Source organism: Manis pentadactyla (genome assembly GCF_030020395.1).
Source record: "Manis pentadactyla isolate mManPen7 chromosome 15 unlocalized genomic scaffold, mManPen7.hap1 SUPER_15_unloc_1, whole genome shotgun sequence".
NCBI lineage: Eukaryota > Metazoa > Chordata > Mammalia > Pholidota > Manidae > Manis > Manis pentadactyla.
Window position 1 is genome coordinate 3488170 of NW_026644588.1, and position 18617 is coordinate 3506786.

General features: G+C 49.7%; 1 protein-coding gene across 12 annotated transcripts in view; it reads left to right on the plus strand.

The window, feature by feature from the left end:
* Window positions 1-18617, plus strand: part of LOC118910261 (leukocyte immunoglobulin-like receptor subfamily A member 6) — a 91030-nt gene that overhangs the window by 15020 nt on the left and 57393 nt on the right. The window contains exons 1-5 of one of the 12 annotated variants that reach the window (XM_057496635.1): window positions 5445-5610; window positions 10465-10539; window positions 10677-10712; window positions 11332-11610; window positions 11929-12228. The exons of 7 other annotated variants lie outside the window; for them this stretch is intronic. In XM_057496635.1, coding sequence (XP_057352618.1) covers window positions 10506-10539; window positions 10677-10712; window positions 11332-11610; window positions 11929-12228 — 649 coding nt within the window. In that variant the 5' untranslated portion in view covers window positions 5445-5610; window positions 10465-10505. Of the gene's footprint in view, window positions 1-346; window positions 1399-5444; window positions 5611-10353; window positions 10540-10676; window positions 10713-11331; window positions 11611-11928; window positions 12229-18617 lie in introns of those variants that run through there. 4 more of the 12 variants (XM_057496634.1, XM_057496636.1, XM_057496642.1 and 1 more) reach the window with 4 other exon arrangements.

Below are 18617 nucleotides of genomic sequence, written 5' to 3' on the forward strand. Positions count from 1 at the left end.
CCCTGGCTATTTCCTGACCCCAGAGTGACTGGCCCATGGAGGCCTGGGTGGGGGAGGGCTGGGGACGCTGGCCCCCGGGGGCCAGAACCATTGGAGATCCGAGAAGGGATTCCTCCAGCGCTCCTGTGTCCCCCCGAGGAACTTTGTTCTGAGGAGGAACTAATATCATCCCATCACAAACAAGTCAGGCTCAGGAGGGATGAGTGGGAGGGATTCTCAGTTACGAGTCTGGGCTCAGAGGGTCACATCCCATCAGCGGGAAGCAGGGGCCCTTGACCGCCATGCAGGAGTCCTGGGTGATTTGGGGTGTCTCTGCCTCTGTGACCTCACCGTCCACCATTTCTAGCCGCACACCCCCAGGACTACACGCTGGGGAACCTCATCCGGTTGGGCATCGCCGCCTTCATCCTGCTGGTCCTCGGGGTGCTGCTGGTCCAGGCCGGACACTGCTTGGACACGACCCAAGGCGAAGGCAGGAGTCAGACACAGGCGGCAGCCCCTCACCCCTGAGGGATCTAGAACCTTGGACTTGGTCTGATGGTACCAAGAGGTTCTGGAGGAAAACCTGGGGCACAAGCCAGGGACCTGTGTGCTGACAATGTCGGGGGTATACACATGGTCTGGGTGCGGGACAGCTTCTGGGCTGCCTCTGTGGAAGCTCTTCTGCAATTACTGTGGTGATTCCGCACCCTCCTTGATTGTCCCATCCCCACGGCTAATTTATATTATAATTGGAAGTTTGTGCTACCTTAGCCCCTTCACCTATTTAACCCACCCCCACAAGTCTGCTCTGTTTTGTTTGGTCGTTTCTCTTGTTTTACAGATTCCATGTATAAGTGAAATCACATGGTATTTGTCATTCTTCTCCTGGCTTATTTCACTGAGCATAATACTCTCTAGTTCCATCCATGTTATCACAAATGGCAAAATTCCTCTCTTCTTTATGGCTGAGTAATATTCCATTGTGTATAAGCACCACATCTTTACGCATTCATCCCTCGATGGACACTTAGGTTGCTTCCATATCTTGGCTACTGTAAACAGTGTTGCAATAAACATAGGGGTGCATGTATCCTTTCAAATTTGTGATTTTGTTTTCTTCAGGCAAATTCCCAGAGATGGAATTGTGGATCACATGGTATTTCTGATTAATAGCAACTCCAGTTTGGAACAGATACATAAAAAATCATTCTGTAAAACACTCTTGGGGCTCCTTGAGCCATTCTCTTACGAGATGTCACGCGGTACAGTCTCTCCAGAAATGACATCTGTTTGAAAGAGCACACTCATGTTTGGAGTGACAGCCAGATGGTGTGTTGGTAAACCGGCTCTAAGGAAATATCATTTTTTTTCAAAAGCCCTGAGTTGTGCCTTTTGTCTATTTCTTTGGAGAAAATATAGCATGAACCATAATTAGGATGTCTGGCCTCATTTTTATCTTCAGCGAGGGAGAATTAGAAAAAGCACAAAGGAAGAAGTGGCTTTCTTTTCCTGTGGAATTTCTCCATCAAAAGCCTTTGTACAGGACATTCCAAGAATCTGTTCTCTCTCATCTAAGTAAGAAAGAAAGAAACTACAAAATAGTCCAAAAGCAACTAATAAAATGGCACTAGTAAGTCTTTGCATGCCAGTAGCCATTTTCCATGTAAACAGTTTATCAAAAGACAGAGTGGCCAAACGAATTAAAATAAACAAGATCCAACAATATGCTGTGTACAAGACACTCACTAGATTTCAGACACACCAGGCTGAACGTGAGGGGTGGTTCAGTGGAGTGAATATACCCGTTATAAAGTGTGTAAATCTAAGGTGTGTACAGTGTTGATTTCTGTCCTTTATATATTGCAAAATGATGGCCACCATGGTGTTAGCTACGTCACCATCACATTACACAATTACCTTTCCAGTGTGTGTGTAATGGGAATATTTAAGATCTACTCTTTTAGCAATTTTCAAGTATATAATACAGTATTGTTAACTACAGTCGCCATTGACCAGTGTCTCCTCATGTCCGCCACCCCAGTCCCTGGTATCGACCATTCTACTCTCTGCTTCTATGAGTTTGACTCTTAGATTCCATGTGACATGTATATATGTATAAGTGACATCACAGTGTTTGTCTTCCTCTAATTTATTACACATAGGATAATGCCTCCAAGGTCCATCCTTGTAGCAAATGTCAGAATTGCCTTCTTTCTCATGACTGAATATCGTCCCATTGTGGATTCTTTATTTATTCATCCATGGATGGACACTTAGGTTGTTTCCATGTCTTGGCTATTGTCAATAATGCTGCAATGAACACAAAGTGCAGATATCTCTTTGAGATTCTGTTTTCATTTCCTTTGGATATGTACTCAGCAGTGGAATTGCTGGATCACATATTGGTTCGGTGCTTTTTTTTTTTTGAGGAACCTCCATACTTTTTTCCACAGTGGCTGCACAAATGTACACTCTGGCCAACAGGGCACAAGGGTTGCCTTTTCTCCACATCCTCTCCAGCACTTGTTCCCTCCTGTCTGTTGAGTACCAGCCATTCTGAGAGTGTGAGGCAATACCTCATGGCAGTTCTACTTTCCATTTCTCTGGTGATTAGTGATGTCCCCTGTGTTGCTGACGTTTCCAAAGTGGACTCCAGAGCCCCCGCAGAGCTGTGCTTGTTCATGGAGAGCTGTCCAGCTGCTGATCTGTGCAGAACAGAGGTTGGGGTCTCCCACATCACCATTTGGAAGATGTGTCATTTATTCTTATATAAGTTTTCTTCTCACCCACTAAATCTCTGAAATGTTTGGCTAACTGTCCGGTTATGTATTGACTTACCTTTTATGTAGTTCAAAGCTGTGTGATTAGATACATTTGAGTTTATGAGTGCTATACCTTGTATGTGAATGGATCATTTAAACATGAAACAAGTGTTCCTTATAAAAACATTTTTGTTTTATATTCAACTTTGTTGAATACTTGTATAGGTAACAGCTCCTTCCATTAAATAATAATAATAGGACATGCTTGATTTAGAAAACGTTTAATGATTTTATTTCAGATGAGATTTTATTGTGAGTACACAAGTGGGTTTTCCTTTTCTGGGGTGGGAGTGCTTTGATCTAACCCTTGGCTAGATCAATTAATCTTTTAATGGATGGTAAGAAATTAGTAATTTTGAATTATTACTGCAACTTTAAGTTCTGGTTCATTACGTATCAAGATATCCTACATTCTCTTAGCTTCCTTTGCGACCTACCAGGCTCCTTGTTGTTTGACTGACACTTAATTGTTTTGTATAATTATACCAATCATTTTGGAAGGTTTAGATTGTATTGTTAATTTTAGAGAGTTACCTACATCGTTGTTTTGGGAATTTACATTTATAATTTTGAACAATGTCTCACTTCATCCTCTCTTTCAGTAAGAAAAGAGCACAATTACACATTAGCCTAACTCCTAGTCCTTAATATTTTTGAAAGCACTGTCTCACACACACACAAATATTTCCTATACTTTGGTTCAGCTAATATCTTGATTTGGCCTCCTTGAATATATATGCAAATCTGCATGTGTGTAACTACATATAAATGTAACTTCCCAATGCTTCTCTGCTTCCCGTTTCCTTCTCACCGTCTCACATCCCTCCTTTCGTTTGGGTTCATTGCTCGTCCACCTGAACTGCATCATTTTGTGCTGCTTTCAGTGAGCACAAAGGCAGCAAAACAGCTAACAACTTGCAGCTCCTGAAATACCTTATTTCACTCTCTCCCTCTCTGCCAAGACACTTCTTCATATTTTCTTATCTCAAGTGAAGAATGAGATCCAACTCCCTTGGGGAGAAATCCAGCTGATCCTCAGGGATCCTCCTTCCTCTCTCCTCACACCTCCTGGAGGCACAGCCTGGAGATGCGAGGCCTGGGGTGGCGGGGCCGCCCTCGTGCCCTGGAGCTCAGGGGTTTCCCTGTTGACCCTTCCACATTTGCCCCGCAGGACAAATTCGGCTCGGTACAGAATCCTGTGCCAACAGTCATGCCCCAGGGCAGTGGTTCAGTCTTCTGGGCATCTGTTCTTGCCACTGGGAAGTGCGCTCCCCGTGAGAATGTCATTCTATTGACAGTACCTGACTTTTCCCTAGGAAGGGATTGTAGGATTTTTAATCAGACCAGTCCTCACCGCGCACTTTTGCAACTGATGTGGAATTCGTGAAGAATAAAATCAGCCGTTTTAAAATATGCAATTCAGAGTACCATGGGTTTTTTTCCCCCCGATTTACCCTGGATTTCTTCATTTTACCATAAAGGATCAAGATACAGGTTTTATTTTTAAATGCGTGCATGTTACCATTTAAGTGACTTTCCTCTCTGTGACACGCTCAGCTCTTCACCTCTTGGGCTGTTGGTGGACGCCGTTCTCACGCCTTTCCTTCAGACACACTAGCTATGGCGCTGGCCATCCCCGTTCCGTTCCCAGGGAACTTGAATTTTCCATTTGTGGTCTCTCTTTTCTGCATTCTGGAAAATTTCCTCAATATTGTGTTTCCAGTTCCACACCTACCTCTTCAGCTGTGTCTTGTCCTTGATGGAATGGAAATTTTGAGTGTGTTCATTCACTTGGATTTCTCACCAGTAAGATTTCTGACTTCCTTCTGTAATTGCCCCTTCCTCTGTGGTATAAACCATATTCTTGTCTCAAAACTTTGATTTTCTCCTTTGTTTTCAGATTCTCAAACACCTGCTTGATTTACAATAAGCCTCACATGTTCCTAGCATTCTATTTCTGTGGCTATAATCATGAACATTATTAATGAGCATTAAGATTGTCTTCTGCAGCACCGCTGATTACTGAAAGGATTCCTCTTTGCTGTCCATTCCCGTTGGAAGCTTAGTTTCCATACACCTTATTTCCCATAGAGGCTTTCTCCTGAGGCTGTCCCAGCAGTCAGGCATGATGATGAGGACTAGCGCAACTGCTCCTGCCCTGTGGCATCCACTCTCCCAAACTTAGCATCCCCTCAGGGCTGTCCAGAAGGGACAGGACCAGTGCAAGCCTCACACTCCCCCAAAGACGGGTACCCAGGCTGCCTGTCCTGCAGTGAATCTGTTTCATGTCCATGCAAAGCACGGGGCTCAGTGCTGACCACGGGCCAGTCAGTGGGCAGAGACATCCCAGTGTCCCTCCACAAAAACGGGGAAGGGAGGAACACAGCTTCCTAACTCACACAGACCCTGGGCCCCTCCCGCCCTGAGGACCTAGGGTCCCTCTCCTGTTTGACAGAGGGGAAACCTCCACTCTGATGACTCCTGGCTGTTCCCAGGCACAGGTGGCCTCTCAGCTTTGGCCTTTTTTATCTGTTGTGCCCCTCCCACTGTTGGGAACTTTTGTTTCCCTTTTCCTGCATTTGGCAGTGTCTACACACTGCAGAAACATTATACACAGCATTTCTCAGCATTGGGGGCTCTCAAGTGAGCACATCCATCATCCACCTGGACTGCAGAGTGGACGCCACGATCTTCTCTTGTACCAAATCCCATACGTCTCCATTTGATCTGGAAAATAACCATGACTGAGCCCCACCCACGGCCCTGGTGGCCCTGACCATACATGCACACCGAGGAACTGCTCCCAGTGAGGAGACGGGGGCTCAGGGATGGGGCGGCATTGCCACACAGGCTGTGGATGGTAGATGAATGCTTACATGAATTCGGCTTCCCCCCAGATTCAGAGCAGCAGCCCAGCTCCAGTACCCCTGGTGCTGCAGGTAGGACCTCAGGATGAGAAGGAGGTGTCTGAGACAGAAGACAAAGGGCACTGTGGAGGCAGAAATGACTTAGAACTTTATTTCTAGGAAGTTGGGTGGATTCTGCTGCAGGAGTGAAAGGCAGCCCATAAAGCGAGAGGCGAGAAACAACATCTATGCTGGGGGGCCAAGAGTCGTGTCTGCTCACCATATGCCCTGTTTTCCGCCTCTGTGCTCACTGGCACAGTGGCACTGAGCTTGACCATAGGGTCAGGCATGTGTCTGCTGCTCTGGGCAGGGGTGAAGCGCGGTGCGCGCTGTGTGTCCCTGTTGGTGGGAGCAGCCAGCCAGTCCAGACGCACACGTGCGCAACCTGTGACTAACACACCTTTTCCTAATGTCTATTTGGGTAAAAGATCACTTTTTTTTTTTGTATCATTAATTTACAATTACATGAAGAACATTATGCTTACTAGGCTCCCCCCTTCACCAAGTCCCCCCCACATACCCCTTCACAGTCACTGTCCATCTGCGTAGTAAGATGCTGTAGAATCACTACTTGTCTTCTCTGTGTTGCACAGCCCTCCCTCTGACCCCCCCACATTATACATACTAATCGTAATGCCCCCTTTCTTTTTCCTCACCTTTATCTCTCCCTTCCCACCCATCCTCCCCAGTCCCTTTCCTTTTGGTAACTGTTAGTCCATTCTTGGGTTCTGTGAGTCTGCTGCTGTTTTGTTCCTTCAGTTTTTTCTTTGTTCTTATACTCCGCATATGAGTGAAATCATTTGGCACTTGTCTTTCTCTGCCTGGCTTATTTCACTGAGCATAATACCCTCCAGCTCCATCCATGTTGTTGCAAATTGCAGGATTTGTTTTCTTCTTATGGCTGAGTAATATTCCATTGTGTATATGTACCACATCTTCTTTATCCATTCAAAAAGATCACTTTTTAAAAAGGTAAAACAGTTGGTCTTTTACAGGTATAAAATAAACATGAGTGGACATTTTTACCTGAATCGTTATTGATAAGGGCACCAGCAAGGTCTTACAACCTTTTTACAGTAGAATCCAAACAGCACGCCTACTCAGAGGACAGGAATAGGGGACGGAATTCCCAGGCGGAGTGCAAGGTCTCTTCCACGTGCTGTGGCCTAGTCCTGGAATTCTCTAAGGCTCTCAAGCTTCAGCTCTGCCCTCAAAGGTCACTTCATCCAGCCTAGATCTTCCTGCATATCCCAGACTTCTCTCCATCGCCTGACATCCCATCTCCAAGGTCCAAGAGGCTGTGCCTCCAAGCACATAACTACGTGTGCTTCCATACTTGTTAATTGTGTGGTTACTATCTGAGTCGTCCCCAGGACTCATGATTCCCAGAGGGCCAGACCTCTACTATTTTATCACCTAGTTCTGACTTTTTAGAAGTATGTGATTGTGTTAAAGACACTTAACATGAGGTCTAACCTTTTAACAAAATACTAAGTGCACAATCCAGCGTTCGCTAACTAAACACACGATGTTGTAGTGCAGAGCTCCAGAAATGGTTTGTTTTGCATAACTGAAACTTTATGCCCATTGATTCAGCATATTCCAGCTTTTTATTCTCAGCAAGTATGTGAAATATAGTCGCTTTTCTTTGGAGAACATATGGAGGTTGGATGAGTGGATGGATAGATGGGTGCCTGGGCAAGTGGGTAAATGGACAGACAAATGTATTAATCTATTATTCATTGAAAACACTCCACAATACCTTGAGGTGAGCCACCAATCCCTTAGAATGTCTGTAAATTTGACGAGAATCTCTTTGCCTGGTAGAAATCCCTTTCCTGTTTTCTTTCTCTACACATCTGGGACATTTCTAAGATATGAAAGGTTAATATCAGAAAATAAGATACAGAACACAATTCTGGATAATTGGGAACTTTAGGTGTTTCACACGCAGGATTGAGTTGGTGGTTGCTGATCATTTTCTGTCCACCAGGCTCTATTATTGACCAACACCAACCCATGTATTCTCACACACCTAAGGAAGGGAGCACCTTCTGCTTTTAAAGGTGAGGATTCCGAGGGACAGGGAGATGAAGGCATTTTCCCATCTCCACGCTTTGTAAAGACAGAGTCACAATCCCAATTCAGCTATGTGCTTGGCTCCAAAATCCATTCCCTTCCATCTCACTCACCTCATAATGCTAAGTGAGGAAAGTCAGAAACAAATAGCGTGTGATTTCACTTCCGTGCAGAATCTAAAATGGTTGAACTCATAGAAACAGAGAGTAGATGTGGGGAGATGTTGGTCAAAGGGCACCAACTTCCAGTTATAAGGTAAGTTCTGGGACCTAGTTGTACAGCGTGGGGATTGTAGTTAACATACTGTATTACATAGCTGAAAGTTGCTAAGAGAGAAGATCTTAAATGTTTCCACCATACACAAAATAACATGTAGCAACTAGGTGAGGTGATGGAGGTGTAAACTAACAGTGTGGTCACACTTTGCAATATACATGTATCAAACTGTCGCCTGTACACGTAAACATATACAATGTCATAGGTCAATTATACCTCAATAGGGTATAATAGGCACCAATTTTACCTCTGCAATAATAGTTCATCACTGCAGGAAAAAGACACGGAAATATATCCTTTAATACAAACTTGAAATGTAAAATTTCCCAGTTTCATTGACTGTTTAGAAATCAAGGTACATGTAAACCTCAAGAGCCAGAACTTTTTTTATTAGTATTCAAATTTTCCTTCCTCAAAGGCCACTCTACTATCTATTTCACTGCCTTACCGGCCCAGTTCTGTTTGTAGTAAGTAAAAATGGAAATGAAAATCAATTCGCTCCACGGATTTCTTGGCTTTATCCCAATGTGCAGACACTTTTAGCCTGTCTCCTTGGCAAGAATCCCACACACACCTTCAAGCACTCCCAAACAAAGTCCATGGCCATGACTTCCTGTCATGATTAACCAATAAGATATCATAATTTTAAACAGTTATTTCCTAAGTGTTTTTGTTCGGAGGATGACTTTCCATTATGAGACCTTGGCTCTCTGCTTCCCACTTCTATGACACCTTTTGTGAATCACGGCACTAATTTCTTTTTATTTATGAAACACTGTTATTTTTGCAATTACTTTTTGTATAAAAATACCATCTCATGGAGGGTACAGTCACTTACAGTTATAGATATTTAAATAACAGCATTGATTTACTGTCTCTTCATAGAGTGCAATTATTTAACCAAACATTAACATAGAATTTATCCTCTCAAAATAATCAGGCAGTTGCTGGGAAGCAGGAAAATCAGCACAAAGGGTGCCATCCATACGGAAGTAACCACGCGCTGCTCTCTGGTTGATGCGTATCTCGACATGCCCCCCGCCCCACAATTTTACCCTTGGCTGTATGCTCTGAGAGCTCTATAGCTCCTACACTCCAGCGGATATAGGCCAGAACCTTCAGGGCAGCTTTGCTCTTAAAAGGAAATGCGTGGTAAAAACAGGTGTCAGAGTGAGCAAGAAAGATAAATGCACTGGGGAATATTCTGGCAGTGGAGAACTATACACCGACCAGGAAATAAACCGGAGCTCAGCAAAACAGTGTGTGCACCGCAATATAGTCTCAGACATAAAGGTGCCTAAGTACCTTATCCTTTTCTTCTGAATTGAAACATAAATAATTATATATATGCAGACACAAATATTGCATATGATAGCACGATGGTGGGGGAGAACCATACTGACAAGAACAACTCTGAAGAAATAAACAAAAGACCCAGGGCAGTGGTCACATCAGATTATAGGAAGGGCAGGGACGCAGGAGGCACAGCCCGAGCCACACTGGTGTTCCCTTGAGTATCCTGGTTGCTGGGTCAGCTTGATTTCACACCTTTTTTCTTGATAGAACTTATTTTTTCTGACACTGTTGGCTGTTTGAAGTACCTTCATCATTATATACATATATGTATGTGTATGTTTATTATGATTTGTATATATTTGTTTATGTATTTTGTATCGATACAATATAGATCATTTTTTATTAAAATGTTATATAAAATAAAAGTATATATATATGTGTGTATGTATGTATATTACATATATCTTCAACATGAATGTATATATCTATTCATACTTATATATATATGAGTGTCTACATATGTTGCTGGGGCTGAGGGAGGGATATCAGAGTTTTGGCTGATAAGTAAAGAATGGATCTCAAGTAGACCTTTCATGGCCGGAATTGGCAGATTCTGATCTGTGCTAATGCTGCAGAATCAGATTTCCTCAACACTCAGCAGGAAAATTAAAAAATTTGTCACTATTTCTCCATTTGCAATTAGTAAGTATCGAAAATAAGAGAACTGTTTTTTTCTAAAATCCATTTTATCACATGAACGATAAACACACACTAATTTGGTAGCAGAACATCACACGTGGTTATACATTGAATCGTACGTATATCTCAGAAAAGACAGCCAAGATATGTTAAATCCCTTTGTAGGGTTTTGGAGGTAGGGAAATCTGATTCAAGACCTGGGTGCGAGGGATCGGTCAGCCAAGGGTTGGAGCAGGGCCTTCCTCAGGGCTGTGCTCAGCCATGACTGTTATCTGTAAGTTTTCCACAACACCTCCCATATTTAGAGTGAGAAACAGCCGGTCATCTTCCTGTGTGGTGGGCAGCCTGTAAACTGCAGGCGGTGAAGTTCAGCCTCTGGTAACCACATTCTGTTGGTTTTCCAGTTTTGCTCAGCTCCTGCAGCCCATCCGACAGAAGCAGCACCATGTCCTCCGCACTCATCAGCCTCTTGTGTCTCGGTAAGTTCTGGAAGGGGTGGGGGGAGAGGGTTATGGGGGAAAAATCCGAGTTCAGGCTGGGCGCCAAAACAGGGCACTCTTGCAAGAGGGTGAGGTTCCCAGGGTGTCAGTCATCTCTGATGTGGCTTTCCCCCCAGGAGCCTGTCTGGTCCAGAGGACCTGGGCACCCATGGGTGAGTCCCCCAGCAGTGCCAGTTTGGTGGGACACAGATGGGTGTCCCTGGCGGGAGATGGGAGCTCAGAAGTGGGTGACGAGGCTGGCTTGGGCAGGGAGCCCCCCAAGAGCACAAGAAGTGGGGCTACCTGGCAACCCTGGGCTTCTAGTTCTTCTGAGACACTCCCCAGACACCCGCCTGGGGGCCGAGCCATCTCCTGAAGGAGCCTGTGATGAGCAGAAGCTGGCCTCTCTGCAGATGGGTTAGAATAATCTTGGTGAGGAGGGAAGGACCCAGTGCTGGGCCCCCCGGAGCCCTCTGAGGACCCGGAAGTGACTCGGGGCCTCCAGCCCAGGCCTGCTGACCCCATCTTGCATGTGTATTTCTGTTCTTGTAGAAAAAATTTTAAGAGACCTTTGTTCAAGATGTTACCAACACTCTAAGTAAACCTCTTGCTCTGAGAAGACCTGTGGTGACCAAGCGGGGCTGGGCTGAGTCCCTGGCCCCCACCAGGCTTCCCTGGGCCTGGGGCCGGTGTGGGGGGAAGCCTCCGAAGGCCACGCGGGAGGGAGAGCCCCTGAGGCTGGCGACGGGGCGGCTCCCACCTTCCCCTCCACGGCCGTGCCCCTCTCCCCAGGTGGACGCCACAAGCCCTCCCTGTCGGTCTGGCCGAGCCCTGTGGTTCCCCTAGGCGGACACGTGACTCTGAAGTGTCAGTTCCCCCTTCCCTTTGCCACATTCAAACTATTCAGAAGAAAGGGGACCCGCGGCCGTGAGCTCCAGAGACGTCGTTCCAAAAGCTTCACGATAGACCCCGTGAGCGTGGCACACGCGGGGTTCTATGCCTGTTCCGTGGCTCTCTGCCACAGCTGCGAGTGGTCAGCACGCAGCGACCCCCTGCAGATCGTGGTCACAGGTAGGTGTCCGGCCCCACCCGTGACAGCCCTGCGTGCGGACGGCCCTGCCAGAGCCCGGGAGCCCAGGAGCGGGGGCAGGACTGAAGGTCACAGAGCTTAGAAGGAACCTGGAGGAAGAGGGGCTGGTAGCTGAGACGGACAGAGAGCAGACGGAGGCGAGCAGAGGCCCAGGCGGCAAAGGTCACGAGCAGGGGAGGCTCCGCAGCAACAAAGGTGCAGGAAGAATCAGGCCGCTTCGGGCTTGAGGGGTCAGGAAATGCGCTCTGAAATGCCAGGGGAGGGGTGGGGAGGGGTACTTACACCCTGTTTCTCCCTAGGTGTGCTCAGGCGTCCCTCCATCTCGGCCCAGCCCAGCTCCCTTGTGCACGCAGGGGCGAGTGTGACCCTGTGCTGTCACTCACGGCTGATTTTTGACACGTTTATCCTGCACAGAGAGGGGGGCACACAGTATTCTCAGCAACACAGAGAGAAGTTTCCTGGGGGGCACAGCCAAGCTCGCTTCTCCATGGGCCCCCTTACGCCTGCGCATGGGGGGACCTACAGATGCTACGGCGCCCTCAGCCACGCCCCCCAGGAGTGGTCGGCCCCCAGTGACCCCGTGGATGTCACGGTCACAGGTGAGCGTGGTCGCCCAGCCCCCGTTCTCCTTGTCCCCGGGAGCCTCTGGGGTGATGGGGTGTTGCAGGGTCAGTGCAGGGATAGACAGACAGACAGACGGGCAGACAGAGGGAGCAGCAGGCCCAGGAGAGAGGCAGAGACAGAGAAGAGCCGGGAGAGAGAGAGGGGGCAGGCGGAGCATGGAGGGAAAAGGAGCAAAACACTTTGCAACAGGGGAAGCCCAGCCTGGGGCAGGGCAGCTGAAGGGGCCCTGAAAGAGGGATGGGAAGCAGGCGGCAGCTGAGGGGTGAGGGGGCCTGACTGGGGCACCAGGGAGGCTGGGCGTGACCCCCACTGCATCATGTCCCCTCCTCTGCCCTGAGAACAGCCACACAGCAGACATTCTCGGCCAGGCCCCCAGATGATCCGAAGGGAGCTGGCACCCTGAGGTGGCTCGACTCTGTGGTGTCATGCGTCCTTCTGCACAAAGAGGGGGGGTTCCTTCCTGCCCCGTGGGCGCCAGGCCGCACTGGCCACTCCCTGCAGAGCGAGCGTCCCCAGGGCGGACGGGGGCTCCGGCTCTAACGCCCGGTGGTTGCGGGCCAGGGACCTGAGGCCAGCACCATGTGTTCTGAGGGTCCCGCAGCAGCTAGCGGGTCCGTTGCTCGAGAGAACCCCCCTCCCTGTTGGCCTCTAGGGGCAGTAAGACAGAGAGATGCCTGCAGAGGGCAAAGGAGCCAGGGCAAAGCGGAGCTGGCAAAGGGCACACACACTGCCGAGATGAGTGGGAATGGGGGGCATTGATGACACACTGTGGGCCCCTAGGATGGGGACAGAGACCCCTCCGCTCTCGCCCAAGGACAGTGGGAGTAATTTGTGCTGTAAGGTCGAGGCCTGCTTTCCTCCTAGGAAAACACAAGAAGCCACATCTCTCGGCCCTGCTGGGCTCCGCGGTGCGGTCAGCAGGGAACGTGACCTTGCTCTGTGGCTCCGAGAGCTCCTTTGACGTGTACCACCTGTGCAGGGCTGGGCAGGCCTGCCCACGCCGGCTGGCTGCAGGGCGGAGCCACAGCGGGGCCTCCCAGGCCGCCTTCCCCCTGGGCCCCAGGACTCCGGTCCAGGAAGGGGCCTACACGTGCTACGGCTCTTTCAACCACTCCCCCCATGAGTGGTCAGCCCCTAGTGACCCAGTGCACCTCTCTGTCCCAGGTGAGGAATCCTGAACCTGCCCCATGTCTCTGATACACTAGACCACGGAGCTCTATCTGAAGGGTGCCCTGTTGGTGACAGGGGGTCCGGGGCTTCTGCAGAAACAGAAGCAGTGAGAAATACAGAGAGGCTGGGACACAGGCCCCTGCACGCCCCCCACCCTTCCTGGGTGGAAGCCCACGCTGGGGGCCTCTGGGTCCAGGTGAACGAAGAAAAAGGCCAGGGCAGACCCAGGAGGTCCTCGCTCCTTAGGCCGCACTCAGGCCGGAGACTGGCGGCAGCGGCAGCCCCTCACCCTCACTCGCTTCCCAGAGGCCCTCCTGATGCACAGGTAGACCCCAGATGAGGAGCTTAGATACTTACCATCGTAGGGAGGCATATCCCGGGAGGAAGTCACACACCCAGGCACTCAGGCAGAGGGACCAGAATGGCCATCAGCCCTTAGGGGATGACAGAGCTGGGGCACTCAGGGGCCCCCCTTCCAGATGAGTGGTCCTGCTCCGGAGGGGCAAGACAGGACGCTTGCTCACCCCTTCTCTGTCCTTCCTCCTAGAAACCACTGAAAGCACTTGCACATCACCTGGTGAGCCAAGCCCCACAGACGGTGAGCAAGGAGGCCTCTGAGCTCAGCTCATGAGCCTCCAGGGACGCAGGGCTCTGGTGTCCCCAACTCTATGACCTTGTCTCATTTCCTTCCCTCTCTGATCCCCAAATTCTCCACTGGCATTTGAGACTGCATACAGCATGGGAATCAGGGGGGCATTCGCCCCCTCGTGCTCCTGGACTGAGGCCTTTTCCTAGTTGGACAGAGGGGTCAAAGGGACCAGGGTGGGTGGGGATGGGGGCGGTTATATCATCCAACTGTTAATCGTCTATGAGCTGAACATTCAGCCGTTAAGAAGGAAAGGGATCATGCCTTTATGAGGGTTGCATTCCAGGAGGAGAAATTCCATTAAGATTCTTTAATCCCTATACACTGAGCTGGGGTCATGCGATGCAGAAAGGGTACGTAGACACTAATGTAGAGTGCGTGGTACCCGGCTCAGGGTGACAGCCCAGGTGTGCTTCCGTTTCAAAGAGACCCAGTCTTGAGAAGGTTGGTGGAGGGATCTGAGTGCCAGGAATCCAAGGCGGCAATGAGCTCGGACTGCGGAGCCAGTGCACCTGCCGTGCGGTGGGGAGGTGACCTGGAGAGGTGGCCAGAAGCCTGCTTAGCTACAGGTGGACGAGTCGTGACAAGGAGTGTGGATTTTATTCTGGCTGCAATGGGAAGCCATTTAGTACTGACATCAGCAAAGCATCACACTGTGCAAAGTTTAGAAGGAGACAGTTGGCAGGGGAGAACAGATTTGCACAAGGGGGCCTAGAAGCCATGAGATGGTTGGGAGGCCGTGCAGGCCCTTGTGCAGAAAAATCATGGTGACTTAGCCAGAGGTGCTGGGGGAGGCGCAGGGTGGGTGGATTCGGAGCACGCTCCAAGGTAAGGCCCTGGGAAGGGGCTCTGAGAGGGAAATACTCCTATTTCTTAGCTGAGTAGCCGTAGGCTTGTTCGTGCCTCTTAGAGCTTCCGGGTCTCTGTGTGGAAACTTGGAGTTGGAGTTCAGTTTTTAGAGAAAAGGACCACAGGGCAGGGAGCCTGGTGGGGGAGAATGGCATAGCCCTTGAAAGCCAAAAGGTTGGAGTCAGATTTGTGGGCCCTGCTCGAAGCTCTGACAGATCTAGGAACTGAACCCCCATAGCATCAATCTCCCCAACTAACAGTGCCTCCCTCCACGGCGTGCACTGAGGAAAAGAGGCATTCACCACAATGTGGGAGCTCCCCAACCCGCAGACGGAGCCCAGCCGCAGAGAAGGGTCTCAAGATGCGGTACATCCCTGGCCGCCTCCCCTCCCGTTCCAGCGAATGTCTCCCTGCCCCACGTGTGGTCATTCCTGGGAAGGACATCAAGGCTCTTAGAAGTGACTTCATGTCCCGGCACCCTGACCCAGAGGCATCCCCTGCTCTCTAGCCCCCTCCTTCTCGGTTTTCAGAGTGTGCGGCCGTGGTGGGGTTAGGAGGAATGGGAGGGAGGGGTGGTCAGCCAGGGCCCTTTCATGCAAAGCCTCATGTCTTGGCCTATGGGGCAGCCCGGAAAAGCCTGGGACCCTGGGTCCGGCCTCCGTCTGCCTCCCAGGACTCTGCTTTGAACGACCATCATGACGGCCCTGGGGTTTTGTTGGGAAATGGAGAGAGTAAACCGGTCAGATGTAGGCATGCTGGGAGGGTTTGAGGTAAAGTGTGTAAAGACTCCAGCAGCCACTGGTGTAAAGAGACAACCGATAAACGGAGCTCCTACCGTCTGGTTATTGGCAGAAGCCTATCATCCTCAAGGGGACGCCGACAAGTGGTACATTCTCACTGGACTCTCTGCGACCTTCATCTCCACTGGCATTTTCCTGGCCGTTCTTGTTTGCCTCTGGTGTTCTACCAAAAAGCGTAAGTCTGAAGGAGAAAGGACCATGTCATCCGAGCAGACACGGGGTGTGATTGGGGCCCAGAGCTGCATGCTCACCTCCTGAGGGCTGGTCTGTGGTTTGGGTGTTCAGATCCCTGGTGGAGGGTCTTCCAGGGAGACCCATGGGCCCCCTGGCCTTTCCCACAACTCGCCCACCACCCTTTTTCTCCTCAATCTCTTCCTCAGCTCTTGGGAGCCCACCGACCTGCAGAAGGAGGTGGTCTGCAGGGGAGGGAAATGGGAGGGGATGGGCCCCTGGGGCAGGCAGCGCACGCTTGGGGCTGTAGGTGGGATGGTTCTTTGGACTGGAGAGGTGGACAGGCTGAGCAACTCGGGCACACCACAGCCTCCCCCTGGCCCTGATGTCCTCCTCTGTGACTGAAGGGCCTGGAAGAGCGCTCCCCGGAGTCTCAACTGCCTCTCCCACTCACAGGTGCTGCCATGAAGAGCACAGGGCCCGAGGAAGACCCAGCAATGGACGGCGAGGTGAGCTCCCCAAATGCCCGCCACAGCGTCTGCCCCGCCGCATGTCCAGCGACCCCACCTTCAGTGACCGTGTCTCAGCCCAGGATTCTTACCTTTCTCCTTGCAGGACCCAGAAGACACACAGGATGTGATCTATGCCCAGCTGGACCAGTGGATCCTCTCCCAGGGATTCCGTGCCACCTCCCTGAGGCCCACGGGCCCCTCCGTGAACCCAGCATCCACATGACGCTCAACGACACCAAGCCTGCGGAGGCCGGACCCGGCTCCAGGCCTGAGCCTTTCCTAGCGAGGACCCGGGTATCTTCCGAGGAGGAGTTCCCTCACGGGCCCCCTTCCTCCTCCTCCAAACCATCGCTACCTCTCCACGGTGACAGCAGCAGAGCCTCACGACGTTCAGGATCGTCTTTAGAGCCCAGAACCCCTACCTAACCGCTCAGCTCCACTGTCACTCTATTACGTCATACTGAGAATCCTATTATAGGACTCTGTTATGAATATCAGCCGTTGCCAGAGATTCTTCTGTGCCCACCTGCACATACTGGAAATCCAATCATTATCATCCTCCTTTTTCTGAAATTCTACTAAAGCAAACTTAAAAAGTCTGATGTATATCCTCTGTCAGTTAATTCTTCGATTAGTCAATAAAATGTTACAGAGATTCTGAGCTGTCTAATATGGTAACCAGTAGCCATATATGGCTATTTACATTGAAATTAGAATAGGTTAAATTAAATAAAATTTAAAATAAAGTGCCTTGGCAACAGTAGCCAAAATACAAGTGCTCAGATTTACGATGCAAACTTGAAGACTTGGTGCCCGTGTTCTCAGGGTTCCCCACCCAACGGGAGGGTCCGCCGGGCGATGAGAATATTCAGCATCTTTTATGAGATGCTGTGTCTAATGGAACATGAGTCCCAAGCAGAATCTTCTAGGATGTCTTATCACCTCTCAACTCCACAAAAATTTCTGCCAGATGCATTTCCACCCACACCCTGTGGATGGCACCGCCTGATTACATATTATCTGGGTCCCCACTGTTGTCCCCAAGGAACCCACACGTCTGTTCTTAGCACACGATGTTCTCCGGGCCATTCCGTCTCACCCTTTATTCTTCTGCTTTCGAACTGAATTGGTATCTACACAAAACAACGCGCACACTGCCACACGCAGTAAACTCATTCAGCTCTTGGACCGGGAGCGTGCCGTTCCTCCACCCGGCAAACTCCTCGATTTCCTGAGTATCTCAGTGTAGGCATCATCTTCATCACACGGCCTCAATTATGGGGGCCTTTTGTCCCAGTCAAGCCTGTGCCACACCCCACCTTAACCAACAGGCTGAGTTATAATTAGAGCTTCTCTCTGGCCCGCCACACTGGGACATGAGCTTCCTGGAGTAAAGCAGAGTGTGACGACTCCCTGGGACCCCAGTGCCCAGCCGAGATACTGCCCAGTAGGAGGGCTCAGGAAACACATTCGTGCCGGATATGAGGACACCCAACACCCCACCAGACACAGGAAGGTGGTGCAAACTTCTGAAAACATCTCATGGGACCCAAGAATAGTCCATCTGCCTCCCTGGGTCAGACAGAGGATTACGTTCTTCTGGTTTCTGAGATATGTGGGGCTGGTGGCAAGCGCTGGTCAGGGGAGGTGAGTGTAAATGGCTGGCAGGCACAGCCAGGCCAGGCGATTTCATGTGTCTATTCCACTGCAAGGTTTGTCCCGGAGGAATCCTGTTTGGAAAAGAGATGGAAAAATATAAGACTGGAAGCACCTTCTTCCCTCTGAAAAATCACACAAGCACAGCTACCCTACAGAGTCAACTGGGGCTCACAAGAAGCTACACAGGAAATAAATACATTTTATTTTGCTTCCATGACATAAGCGGTGCACTCAAGATATAACAGAGCATGAGAATTATTTTTAAAGACAGAGTGGTTTATGACACATTAAAGTGAGACCCGAAATGGAATTTCCTGTGTTCAGTGTGCAGTACCCACGGCAGGCGACCCATGGTGTGCCATTGGGACGTGCATATTGTTTGAGAGCTGAAGACCGTCAAGGCCCAAGAGACCCTGGAAGATACCTGACTCCCCGACGAAAGACTTTAGATGCAGGCATTGCTCCAGGAGGAGAGCCAGCACTATAAATAAATACATTAAAATGTAAGGGGAGGGATGTGGCTGTCTGTTAAAATCCCCTCTGTGTTTGTTTCTCGC